Source organism: Bactrocera tryoni, chromosome 3 (assembly GCF_016617805.1).
Source record: "Bactrocera tryoni isolate S06 chromosome 3, CSIRO_BtryS06_freeze2, whole genome shotgun sequence".
In the NCBI taxonomy this organism is placed as follows: Eukaryota; Metazoa; Arthropoda; class Insecta; order Diptera; family Tephritidae; genus Bactrocera; species Bactrocera tryoni.
In genome coordinates, this window is record NC_052501.1 from 31,180,187 (window position 1) to 31,194,457 (window position 14,271).

General features: G+C 35.2%; 1 protein-coding gene across 1 annotated transcript in view; it reads right to left on the reverse strand.

Annotated features, from left to right (window-relative positions):
• Positions 1-14,271, reverse strand: part of LOC120770050 (lissencephaly-1 homolog) — a 36,340-nt gene that overhangs the window by 14,566 nt on the left and 7,503 nt on the right. Inside the window, exons 6-7 of the mRNA XM_040097168.1 lie at positions 10,303-10,458; positions 119-314 (exon numbers count right to left, since the gene is read on the reverse strand). Coding sequence (XP_039953102.1) covers positions 119-314; positions 10,303-10,458 — 352 coding nt within the window. The remainder of the gene's footprint in view (positions 1-118; positions 315-10,302; positions 10,459-14,271) is intronic.

A 14,271-nucleotide genomic window follows, 5' to 3' on the forward strand; every position in this document is an offset into this window, starting at 1 on the left:
TATGTACAAGAATAATTAGCGAATTGAATTGATTAAAACATTTCCGTTGCTATAAAAAATGTTCATGTGCAAATAAACTTTGTGGTTTTGGTTGTTTAATGATTTTTTTACATCTTACCAATTGAAGTGCAAAAATGCTGATGTGCATACAGCGTTTTCATACATCGCTTGTTGCGTAAATCCCAAACTCTAATGGTTTTGTCATCACTTGCTGATATAAGATATTTACCGCCTGGATGAAATGATAACCCTCTGACCCAATTGTCATGGCCATTCAGAGTGAACAAACATACACCAACACTAACGTCCCAAATCTGTAATGAAAATTAAAAAAAGATAAAATACATATATACATATATAATGGTACGGAGCAATAACAGAAAAATATTTATTTCGTACATAGTTTCCTATTGAAATTATTTGTAAATGTAGGCAGATAAAACTGAATGAATTTCAATGTAGAGTTAACTACTCCAAATGGAAATTGTGTTATAAAAACCCAAATGGATTACGTTTGGTATCATGTTTACTTGTAAAGGGTGATCCATTTCGAGGTTCTCTACTTTTTAAAAGAAAAAATACTCAAACTTCAAATTTAATGGGGAATGTTTATTATCAGTCGAAAGAACATTCTTTTGGCATTTATTTTTAGAAGATTATCTTTTTAAAATGTTGGTCGCGGTTACGTCTCAGATGGCACCGCCATTGAGTCCAATTTTCAATGACTCGTTCGAGCATTTCAACTGATAACTGGCGAATTACACGCGTTTTGTTTTTCTCCAAGGCCTGAATCGAAGCGGGATTGTCCGCATAGACATACATATTCCTACAGAAGTTTAAACGTGTTATATCACATGATCTTTTTGCCAATCGACTGGCCTAAAAAGGTAAAATTACCTGTTTACTGAAGTGTTCTCTTAATAAATATTGATTTTTAATTTTTTTTTTGAGTTTATCATTCATTGCAACTAGTTTAAATAAAAGAAACGATTTACAAGCAATTTGAATATGATTTAAACGTATAATTACAAAATTACAAAAATACTATCGAGATTATTGGCTAATTTGAAAGATCGCTGGGTTTGAGGCGTTTGAATCGTCTTGGTGGTCCATCTCTAGAAGTTAACATGGCTACTTTTTCGTTACAATGCTTTAGCAATATTGCGCTATGTGCTGTTGCAGTTTTTAATATTTCTGCATTAACCGAGTCTTTTACAGCACATCTACAATACCAATGTACTTTGACAATTAGTTTTAGTACTTTGTTTTGAAATTGTTGGATGACTTTCTTATTGTTTGCTTTAGTACATTTCAAGAGTTGTGCACCAGTTCTTGAGTCGGTTGTCCAGCTCTTTGCTTTTGTTTTTCACGTGAACGTTCCACCGTAGCTTAGAGTCAAGCGTCATTACTAAGTATTTAGGGGAGTTAAAGTACGGTATTCGTGCACCGTCTATGAAAATTGGTTAGTGCTGTATCTTGTTGTATGTGAAAATAATGTGTACAGACTTAGCTTCATTCACTTTTATCTGTCATTTCTTTGCCCATTGTAGCACTTTCTTTAAAGTTTTTTGGAGATTAGTAGTGAACTCCGTAATTAGTCACTGTTGTAGCTTGAAACTTATCAGTTGATAGTTTTTCTTCCTCAAAATGTTTAATCGTATTTTTAATTAATATTGCGCTTCCGCCACGGGCGCAATTGCTAGGACGAATTGTAGGTAAGTTTTTAATTTCAAAATAGGTTTGTGTCGTAAAATGTGTCTCCGATATCATACATATGTCAACATTTTTCGAGTTCAGTACAATTTCGATTTCATTCTTATGTTTGCTTAACCCATTTGAGTTCCATAGAAGAATTTTTTTAGATTTAGATAATGGGTTGTCAAAAAAGTCTTGCGGTATTTTTATTGAATTTTTTTTTTAATTGAAATTGAAATGAATTTTTGATGACTCATGCCCAGCTCTTGACCGATGCTACCGCTGCTACTATGCCGGTCTCTTTTGACCAATTCAGCGATTTTATCGCAGTTTTCGACGACAGGCCTTCCGGAGCGTGGCGCATCTTCGACCACCTCTACACCAGAACGAAAACGTTGAAACCATCGTTGTGCGGTGGAAATGGAAACTGTATCGGGTCCATAAACTGCACAAATTTTATTGGCGGCTTGAGATGCATTTTTGCCTTTACGTTGTAGTATTGTAAAATATGCCGTATTTTATCTTTATTTTGCTCCATGTTTGCGACGACAGTCAATCAAACACGTGTTAGCGCGTGAAAAGAGCTTTTCAAAAAGCTTTCAGCGCCAACTAGCGAAAATATCGCAAGACTTTTTTGACAACCAATATCATTGGTATTAAAAAGATATTTTTCAAGCTTGCATAAGCGATTTTGTAAGGAAGTGTTGAATTCGTCTTGTTTGTTGAGTTTCTTTAAGATCTGTGATAAAATGCAGTTATTGGATACATAATCATTATTATTTGCTTTTAAGACATGAGCAAAGTAGATTTTTTTGATGTTCCAGCTGTAATTTTGGGATCTTCTTGTTGTTCTACCTTTTGGGCTAGGCACCCTCGATAGTTGGCTGGATATGCTTCCCAACAGTTACAGCATGCATTTAGGCTGCTGTTTGGTTTCGAAAATTCAGATGTCTTATGCTTACCGGCGCTCTTAACGCATTTTGGTTGTTTGCCACAATAGTTTTATGTGTGGTCAAATGACTGGCAATTGAATTTAATATATTTTTGGTTTCGTAAATCTCTTTTATGTTCTCCATGGGATCGGATGTTACCATTTAAGACCACTGACAGCACTCAGTGCATTTAATCCTTGCTCTTTTAAGTCAGTAATAATCGATTTCGGATCACAAGAATTGTGCAAATTTTTACAATAACTCTAATTGGCCTCGTTTGCTTATTCTCAAAGCTATACCAAGATATATTTCGACTGTGCTTTTGATATGCATCTGTAGTCCTCTATGGAGAAAGTGTTTACTTTGTATATTGCATTATTTAAAAGCTTAATGGCAAAATTGTTTTTTGCTTCCGATTTTGCAATAGCATTTATTTGCTGATAATTATTGCCTTTGGCATCTTCAGACACCATAATTAGTGGAGGCCGCGGTTTTAATGTGGCTTTATCTGCTTTTTCCGGGAGATCAGAAGAATACCTCGCTTTTCCTTTTTTAGCTGGTCTTTTTTTAGAATTTCATAATTTTTTTTATAACTTTATTTTCATTATGAGTTAAAAAAGTAGCAGTTGAAAAATACTTTGATACATAGTATTTCCATAGATAATTCATGAAACCACACTATGCGGAACAAACTCTATGCTTTTCTGCGTTTTCATTACTATGCGCAATCAACATTTTTGATCTTCCGTTTTCAACATTTTTTAACAACCAGGGAATTGTGTGGATATGTAATATACAAATATATTGTTTCGGCCAAATAAACAAGTTTCGATAATTACGAGAATATCAAAAAAAATTGTTAGTACTTATTATATGTAGGTACCCACCAAGTAAAAAATGCTTCTATTTTCCATTTTTTTTTAATTTTGATTAAATAAATTAATTAACTATTTCAGATTTATCTTATTTTTAGTAACAATTTTAAAATTTATTTCTTGCGCATAGAAATAAATATGTTTCCACGACAGTCGGGTCTACGTAAGTGGAACGGACCCGGACTTTTATTTCGCCAAACATTGTCTAATCGGCAGAATATGCCGCTACAACAACAAAAGGTCTCCGTTTGAACGTCGACTTAGTTGCGATCGCAATAGCAATATAAAATCACAGTAATTTAAAAATAGCAATCACAAATATCGAAAAATCGCTATATCGCTCATCTCTAGTTTTTATGAATGAAGTGTGGTCGCTTGTTGTATGTGCGGCTGCGTTTACGAATGAAAATGTTCTTATTGTAAGATTTACTGCATTTGGGCTTCGCCAATTAGCTGCCACATTGGCTTGTGGTGATTATGCTACTTGACGATTGTTGTTTTTGTCTAGGCATGTACATATGTATGTAGAATAAAATAATAAGTACATACGCCCGTGTAACATTCAATGACTAATAGATTCTTTTTTATTCATGTTTAAAGAGAAATAATATCATATTTCATTTAATATATGGCCTAAATAAGAAAAATAAAGATATTTGTAATAATAGTTGAAATAGGTACTTAAATATCTAGCAAATAATAAAAAGACTAAAAAAATTGCTGGACAAAATAATAAGTACATCAGATATCTGTGAATGAAATAGCATATTAGTTTGAGTTTTTTGTCTCCTATTTGATTTTTATTTACTTCTTTCATCAGTGTCTAGTACATCCGCCAACATTTTTAATTCCTTTTGAGATTCGTTTTGGAAAACTGGAGATAAGTTTGCGGCACATATCACTTGGAATTTCATACCTGGTTTTGTCAATCAAACTCCCTAACTGATCCTTATTTTGGAACGATTGCTTTTCAATCCGTTGGTTTAGCTTCCCCAAAGGTTTTCAATTGGATTCAACTCAGGAGATTGACATGGCATTTTAAGAAAATTCACGCCATTGTCCTGGAACAAATCTTTTACCGACCTCGAAGTATGCTTAGGATCATTATCATGCTGAAATTTCCATATTAGTGGCAACTTTCCTCAGCATATGTCAGAAACTTGTTTTCCAAGATATCTTTATATTCGAACCTATTCATGGTGCCTGAAGTCCGATGTATTGGTCCTACACCATAGCCTGAAAAGCAGCCCCAGACCATTATGTTGCCGCCACCGTGTTTTACGGTCTTTTTTGTAGACTGTGAATGCAATTCTTTGCCTTTCGGACGACGAACGATCCGTCAGGCATCATTTTCGAACAAATTAATTTTTGTTTCCTCGCTCCACAAGATATTACGCCCACATTGCGCCCACATTTTCTCATCCCTTGGGGCGGAGCAATTTGCATGATTTTTCGCAAAATGTAATCTTATCTAAAAATTTTTTTTTGCAATTATGGTATTCTTCTGGCTATCCTGCCATCGGGCCATTCGGGAAGATATTATGCTACCAATATCGGCTGATAGTATCCTTGAAGATACCAATGGGTCCTTTTTACCACGAGTGACGATACGGTTGTCCGTTGTTGTTGATGTCTTTTTTGGTCGACCGCGAGTTTCAACATTCTTTTTCATCCTTAGGGCATTCTGCACGAAATTCAATGAACGGCCTAATGTTTTAGCGATATTCCGAAGGCTTTGGCCCTCTTTTCTGAGAATTAAGACGATTTCCTTTTCCTCCGCACTGCAATGCTTTTTTCTACCCATCTATACAATATTTTAGTTTTCAATGCTTTTTAAACATGGAGCTATACAACCGAAAGAACAAACCATTATAATAAATCGTCCGCTTTGCTGAAAACCAATGTACTTATTATTTTGACCACTTAGAAACACGAACATCAACAATCAATTGCCACGCCCTAAAATGCAATCATGAGTGCAGCCTAAGGGAGTGTACTTATTATTTTGACCATATGTGTATATGTAAACCTATAAAAATATAAGTCAAAAAGCCCAAAATGAAAGGAATGATCCAATAAGTGTATACATACATTTTTCACTTCTTAATTTTATAACACCAAAATAAACTAATATTATTGAATATGTATAAAAAATCACTTTTTTGCCTAATCTTTTACATTGTTATTCATGCTTCATTTGTGTAAAATAATCATAATTTTAAAGTTTTTCTTTATATGTGTATCCTCTGTTTTTCTTCTTTATATGTGTATCCTCTGTACGCAAACAGTGGTTTTTTATATAATCTGCTAAATAATAGCGAATTTGTTAGTAAATGGTGATTTCCCTACCCCTTGTTTTTCAGTTCTGTTAGCCGTCCAATCGAGCATCTTACACAAAGTTTAAGTTCTCTGACTAAACCTCAATATAGTTTCGCAGATAGTGAGTTTATATAAGACAATATTTGGATTCGATTTAATTGTGCGTTTTTTGCTAATAATTGCCTTTTGGAGAACCTTAAATACTTTGTGAAGGCAGCATTAGCCATTTTATATTCGATCAGGTTGACGTCGGTTCCACTTTGTTTAAGGGGTTAGGTGGGTTTAAAAATTTCAAAAAATCGATTTTTTTGTTGGCTTTATTGAATTTTACAATACTTCTAGAATATTGTCCTAAATATTAAAGTTGATCTGAGTAATAATTTCGGAGATACAGTTTTGAGAACTTGTGCGTTCGAGACTAGCTAGTGCCCCGTCTTTAAACGTGTTTTTCTCGAAACTGTTTTTTTGAAGTCGATCGGCATGATTTCTGGAAAAGTTATCGACCGATTTAGTTCATATTGTGTACACGTTTTTAAAATAACATTATCTAGTTATTGAACGAAGGATTTTTTTTCTTGTTTCATTACAACTTATTTTTTTACCAATAAATGCGAAAATTTTACCAAAAAATGAGATTTTCTGTTCAAAGTCTGAGAAAATTTAATTTAAAATTTTATTATTTCATACGTTCAAAAACGAGATTTAGATATGTAATATCTATGCTTAGTTTTTAATTTTATATGAACCAATAATAAGTTATGCTGTCCACGGCGAGAGCACTTTTTGTGAGACACCCAGGGAAATAAGGTCTCAACGGCTGAATTATCAAAATTTTTGTATCGAAATTTCAGGAGATATTGTCAAATATGTACCTTTGATATAACATATTATATTTTTCAAATATATGATATCTTCTATTAACAAAATACGTAAAAATACCTTTTTTTGTACCTCTGAAACCCACCTAACCCCTTAAATCAGCACTTTTCCTGTTTCCTGAGATGCTTATATATTATAGAACTTTGAAGAGTCTGTCACAAATTGAGACTTTATCTCGAAATGTCTCAAATAGTAACTAGAGACTGGTTACAGAATTGCGCTATTAACCGATTATTTCCCAAGGGTAAAAATAAATGCATATTTTATGGTTTTATTGTTTCTTACGTTTAAAAATACATAAAAAAAGAGAAATTTATTAAAAAAAAAAAAATATTGGTTAATTATTTTTCATTCCGTGAAATGTTGCACCTACGCAACGTTGGGATTACTGAACTTATATTATACAAGCAAGTCATAAAAATACATTTAAAATATTTCACTTACGCTAATACTATAGCGATTAGCGTGAGTGAAATATTTTAAAACAATCAGCATGAAGATGTATTTGACATTTTTTACACATATAAATTGTTGTACTTTTACACTGTCTGCATCTTCTTCGACGTTTATTTTCGTGCTCTTCTATGACATGACCAATATTATCGAAGCGAATATTGGAAGGTAATGCGTTTTTGGATGGTCTTCCTAAATTTCTATTTGAATTACCCAAAAAGTGAGAATTATCTGTAAGTTGGGCTTCTTCGGTTTTCATCAAACTAACAGCAACGTAAGATTTAAATTCTAATTGAGTCATAGATCGCTCATTTGCCAGATTGTAAATCTTCCACGAGTTTACTAAAACACTATCTATCAAATTGATGAACAGTGGCCACCACCACTTTTTCCCTCTTACTCGAATCCTATAATTGGCAATTCCATTATCATGCAGATCGACGCCTCCCATATTTTTATTATAATCTGCTATAACCTGGGGCTGTGGCACATTCACCATTTTTTTTATTTTTCTATCGTAACGTTTTGCCGTAACCAATGGTTCGATTTTTGCGTTGTTAGTAGCCACAGTCACCACAGAATTGTCATTCCATCGAACTAATAATACTTCATGTTTTTGGTCAAAGCTGAAATCAAATGATCCTCTCTCTTTTTTCTGAAGAGTTTTCGTATTTATCATGGTTTTATTCATTGTTCTATTTTCTCGAATAGTACCAGTGGCAAAATAGCCTTTCTCTTTCAGAATGCAAAATAATTTGTGCGAAGAAAAGAAATTATCAAAAAAAATGCGATGTTTGCGAGGATCTTCAATGACAGACAATAGGTCCAGAACAGTTTTTTCTCCTAGACCTAAATCATTTCTATTGTCGTTACTATCCTTTCCGCCATATGGAATAAACCGATACAGATAACCATTTGAACTACACAAGCACCATATCTTGAAACCAAATCTTACAGGCTTTCCTTTGATGAACATCTTGCAACTATGACGTCCAAAATACGGCACCATTTCTTCGTCAATTGACAAGTTGTGTGAGAATATCCCAAACTGCATATTCTTTTGATTCATTACATCGAAAATAGGACGCAATTTAGCGAATTTATCATTTTTATCCAGATCCGCATTATCACATAGATGAATGTTTTCCTTTATAGAGTAAAATTTGTTCCGACTCATACAATTTCTTACAATTGATACATTTTTGTCTTCATCTTTTGACCAGTACAATTTCGTTGCTGGTAAAGAATGATAGCCATGCATTTGTATTTGAAAAGCCATAAAAAAAATTGTTGTCTATCTGTTAGTTCTTCTTTTTGAGACTGGCTTACATTTCATAGATTTATTGCCTTATTTTAGAAATAAAAAAAAAACAAATTCGAAATGTTGCGCTTCCGCAACGATGGGAAAAGATGGGTTAATAGACATGGAGAGAGAAGGGATTATTAGAAACTGAACGTTATTGTGATGGCCATTGATTACATGGCATAAGTTTTGGTAAATGAGCCATTTAAAAACAATGTAAATCTGAATTTGACAATTTTAGGTAGGTGGAGGATGGAGTTCATGTGTAGAAGTTCACGCAAGCGAGGAAAGTTCTCTGATTGCCATTCACTTGGGAGTGGGCAGAAACGATTATTTTATATATGGCTAAAGTAGCTCACGACTTCCGGTCTTTGACCAAGTATCCTCTGGGTAGCCAGAAAACATCCGCTTGAAAGCGAGCTAAACATTTCCTTCACAGGGTTGTGCGCTAGGTTTCGGACTCGCCACGTAAAAACCCTATCAATGAAAAGGAAACAACAGCTTCAGATGAGAGACCCCCCTTTTGATGACGACTGTTGCATATTTTAAGGATAACGATTTAAGGTCATGCACCTGGAATGTTCGGTCTCTTAATTGGAAAGGTGCCGCTGCCCTGCTGGTTGATGTTCTAGTTAGAATAAAGGCTACCATCACCGCCATCCAAGAAATGCGATGGACGGGACAAAAATTGAGCGCAAGTTCGGTGTGGGATGGGATTCGTGGTGGGAAAGAGACTCCGTCGCCGAGTACGGTTGATGCGCTCAAAACGCATGTTTTAGAAATATCTCAATCAGAGTGGCAAAAGTGCGTCGAAAATTGGCTCAAAAGCATGCAAGCGCGTTCGATTCTGGTGGTCAAGCGGTTTTTCAGTTTTTGCTTGATGTTGCAAGGATTTAGGCCAAGATCTGTTTGCAAACGTCAGGACGATTATGACGACCATAAATCCATAAAATATTTAGTATAATATTTAATATTTAGTGCAATATTTTATCAGTCAATAAATTAATTTAGTTATTTAGTGAAAGTAAGAGAACGTTTTTTCTCGACCATAATGAGGCTTAGCGTCAAATATTAGAATACTTAATTACCGATTTTCTCTACGTAGGTTCCCTTATACATTTCGGTATTTGACAACACTAGTGTTGCAATCTAGCAGCTCAAAACTTTTGCGTTACTAACGCTATTTGTGTGGTTTACAGTAACTTAAAAAATTCATCTCGGCACGGTAAAATCGGAGTGGCACACAATCATTTTTTAACAGTTGTCTTTCAAGAAATCAGGAAAATCCTCCGTCGAAGACGGAACTCTATTCACCTACAGAATGCGCCCACTCATCACACATCGACTACAGAATTGAATTGAGCGTAAAAAATAAACTAAGAAGTCAACGTTTTCCGACACCTGAAGAGACGGTTGATGCGCAGAACGCATGTTTTGGAGATACATACTACGGCAGAGTATTTCAACAAATGGTTCTAACCCAAAAAGTGGATACACCTTAATTAATTAAATATTTTCAAAACAATAAAGCGTTTTGCGATGATTAATATTTGTTTTTGTTCTCCAATTCCGAAATATAAAAGGCGATCTACATATGCACAAGTTATTGGCTAATACAATATGTGTTGAGTTTTAATAATATGAAACACTTCTCTCGAACATTTAGTAGTTTTGTGCTAGAAATCCATTCATGCGGCGTATCTGAACAAGCGAGTATAGTAATTTCTATTGTTGGATTGGTTTTAATATAGATATAAAATTTACGATACGATGTTACGTTTGCATTAAAAAATAAGAATAAAATAAACGGATTAAAAATATAGTAACCTGTTTTCAAAGTACATACTTTTATGGTTTTGTCTCGAGATCCCGATGCCAAAAATGGTCCTTGATGGTGCCCTTTTTTATTATCAACGCCAGTACCTTCATTTATAGCAGTTGTGGATATATCCGGTGCCCAAGCTATACATTCAACTGTGTGATCGTGATCTCGAAGTTCGGCCTATTCAAAAAACAAAAAAAATATATATATATATTGCAAATATTTTAACTCAAAAAACACTAAAAAAATTGGAAGAATTATGGTATATTGATATGTATATAGTATGCGAAATATCACCAAAACGTTTTTAAACGAAAAAAAAACTAATTAATTTAATTTAGTTATTGCTCATGAAATGGTGAATAATTATTAAAATAGAAAATAGTTTTGATTTATATTACGAAAAATGTTACTATACTGTACTGCGCTGTGCAGATTTATAAGTAACTTCCATTTAAATTAGGAACAATTTTGGTTTTTGGACATCCTTGTAGTCCGCAAAGCTTTGTTTCACAGACGTTAACGCGACGCTGTTTTTCGAAAAAATTCAGTGATTTTCAAGCACCAATTCCTTTATTGATCATAAGTTGATGATCGCCCTGAACGTGGTTCACCGTCAACGGGTCTTCGACCCTCTTTGAATAATTGGTATCAATAAAAAAAACTATTTCTCGCGACAACAATTATCACCGAAAGGCCTTTTCCAACGTTCTGAACGTTTCGGCAGAGATTTGATTCCGCACACAAAATTAAAAGCAACTTCTTTGCTGAATAATTTCACACATCATAAAAATGGCCGTATACACTTTATATACATATGTACTTCAGTAAGACAATCGTATACTAAACACTAATGATTATTTTGATGTGACATTTGGCACATATGTCACTCACAGTCATACTAACGTAGAAAGAAAATTTTCGTCGAATGAGTTTTCGCGCAAAGTTTAAATTAAATTAAAAAAATTACATTCACTTAAATTGACAGTTTGATGTGGTTGTTTGTCTGGTGGAATCATCGGTAGGTATTTCATTCGAAATGAAGCTGGTGACGCCGTTACTGTCCATGGAGAGCGGTATAGATCGATTATAACCAGAGCTCGCAAATAACTGTCGACCGTTTCTCGTTGTCTGCAAATAAGCGTCTCTCCCTGACTCTTTACGAAAAGACTCAGAGAGCAACCGTTTTATGGGTTCTTGAATGAGCTAGCATGCGCTCAGAGCGAAACCGTTTTTTTCTATTCTGCTTTGTTCTGGTTGTTCCAAGACCGTTTTGTCGTGTTCAGTGGAGCAAAAAGTCTTTTGCGTATGTATTGGTATACATTCACACGCATAGGCAAGCAAATCGTTAAACGTCTGTTTTGCAGACGAAATATATTAATTGCGATCGTGAATTGAGTGTGTTAAGTTGTGAAATATTTGTTGCAGACAGTGTCAGAAAGCAAAAAAGATCCTGTTTCTACAAAACTTATCAAAATTTATGCTGACATCGAAAACTTCGATGTAACATTTGGTCGCTTGCCATTAAATTCAAATGGTATATTGCAATTTTTAATGATTTGCAGCTTAAGATTCCGCATATATGTAAGTGCACTAGCGCAGGTTGTGCTGGCTACACCTGCAACGGAAGTGTCCGTCGAACGGGCATTCTCAGCCCTACACTTTATATTAAGTGAACGAGAGAAGTTCGATTAGTGCAGAAAATCTAAATGCCTTACAACAAAAGTAAATGTGAAGACCGTTTGCGTTGAGTTTTTCGGTCAATCGGTCTTTTGCTGACTCTCTTTGTGCCAGCGTTTCTCGTTCCGCTCTTTACGCACTGCTCATTGAAAGACCGAAATACAAAGAGCTCAACGAAAAGCGCTCAGCAAGAAAACATAAATAGAAGACAGCAAGAGTCTCTTGCTCACAGCGAGAGCGAGAGAGTATGAACTTTTTCGGTTGTGCTCGCAACGAGAGCATAAGAAGAAAAACGGTCGACAGTTATTTGCGAGCTATGATTATAACTAACCTTTGTGGCCGTAATTAGAAGTTGATCTTGACAACATCTGGTTCCAACAAGACAGGGCCACACGCCACGTGCAACAATCAAATATTGCGAGAAAAGTTTGGCCTCCTAGAAGTTGTTATTTAACATTATTAAACTACTTCTTGTGAGATTATCTGAAGTCATTAGTCTTTCGCAATAAACTAGTTTCTCTTCTAGCATTAGAAGTCAATATTGAATGTAATATTCATGACACATGACTTGATTTGGTGCAAAAAGTACTCAAAAATTAAGTTCATCTAATACGTGTCTGCAAAAGAAGTTGAGGAGGCCATTTGAATTATGTTATTTTCATAACCTAATTGGTTCAACTGTACAATACTTACAATAATTAAGAAAATTTGAATTTCCTTAACAATTAGTGTGCTTCTTATTGCAGAGAAGTCATATCACTCTTATTGGAAACCTCTGTTTTAGGGATACGTAAATGTGAGTTAGACCAAAACCAATTTCATTTATATTAAGCACCGCACCACTAAGATAATTTTAAAATTTTTACGACTTCATTAGAATATTAGACGTTTTGGCCAACCTAAACAATTCAAAGTCAGATGGAAAGTAGGAAATCAAGATGTATCAAGTTATGACTGTCAACTGTCAACAGTGACGTGAGAGCCAAGTCGCGAGTGCGACGACTGTTTGTTTGATGACAGGAGATATTTCGTCTTGCTTTTGTTCACTGCCAGACCCATTTGCTTTGCGCTTCCCTGTCCAATCTGGAGAAAGCAGAACTAACGACGCGGGTGTTGAGGCCGATGATATCAATATCATCGGCATACGCCAGCAGCTGTACACTCTATAGAAGATGGTACCTTCTCTATTTAGTTCTGCAGCTCGAACTATTTTCTCCAGAAGCAGGTTGAAGAAGTCGCACGATAGGGAATCGCCTTGACGGAGCTTTTGGTGTTGCTCAACATCAGCTTACACAGCCATAAATACCAAATTCAGACATCGCGGCATAAACGCAGCTCCTTTTCGTGCTGTCGAAAGCAGCTTTGAAATCGACGAAGAGGTGGTGTGTGTCGATTCTTCTTTCACGGGTCTTTTCCAAGATTTGGCGCATGGAGAATATCTGGTCGGTTGTTGATTTGCCAGGTCTAAAGCCACACTGATAAGGTCCAATCAGTTTGTTGATGGTGAGCTTTAATCTTTCACACAATACGCTCGATAGAACCTTATAGTTGGAGCAGATTGTGGGGTATCTCTTTTTGTGGATTGGGTAGAGCACACTTAAATTCCAAGCGTTGGGCTTGCTTTCGTCCGACCATATTTTACAAAGAAGCTGATGCATGCTCCTTATCAGTTCTTCGCCGCCAAGTTTGAATACCTATGCCGGCAATCCATCAGCCCCCGCCACTTTGTTGTTCTTCAGGCGGGTAATTGCTATTCGAACTTCTTCATGGTCGGGCAATGGAACGTCTGCTCCATCGTCATCGATTTATTAGCTTTAAACAAATCCGTTATATGGGAATGCGCGAGGTTATCAATTTCAACTCGTGTCGTCCATCGGTAAATCTGTGAGATATCTTAATGAAATATAGAAAACATCTCTTCCTGGTAATAATGTGTCCAGATGCCAAAAATGGATTATTTGGAGTTGACACTTTCCTTTGTCCTCATATACCCTTTTTTCGCAATATTTTTTTATTTATTGTATCTGCTTGGTAAAGCCTAACAATATGTATTCGAATCTTAAATCTCTTTAAAACCAAAGAAGCTCACGAATGTGGTTGAATTGTGGTTTGGTAGAACGTTGCTCTCTAGTAAGCTGGTATATAGTATTTCATTCTGCTGTCCTCTATCTTCTTCTTTACCATAGGAATATCAAGATCATTATGAATGTTTTCATTACGCATGTACCATGGTGAACTTGTGATTGATCTAAGCATTTTAAATTGGAACCTTTGTATTATATCAATGTTGGTTGCACAGGTCGTACCCCACAG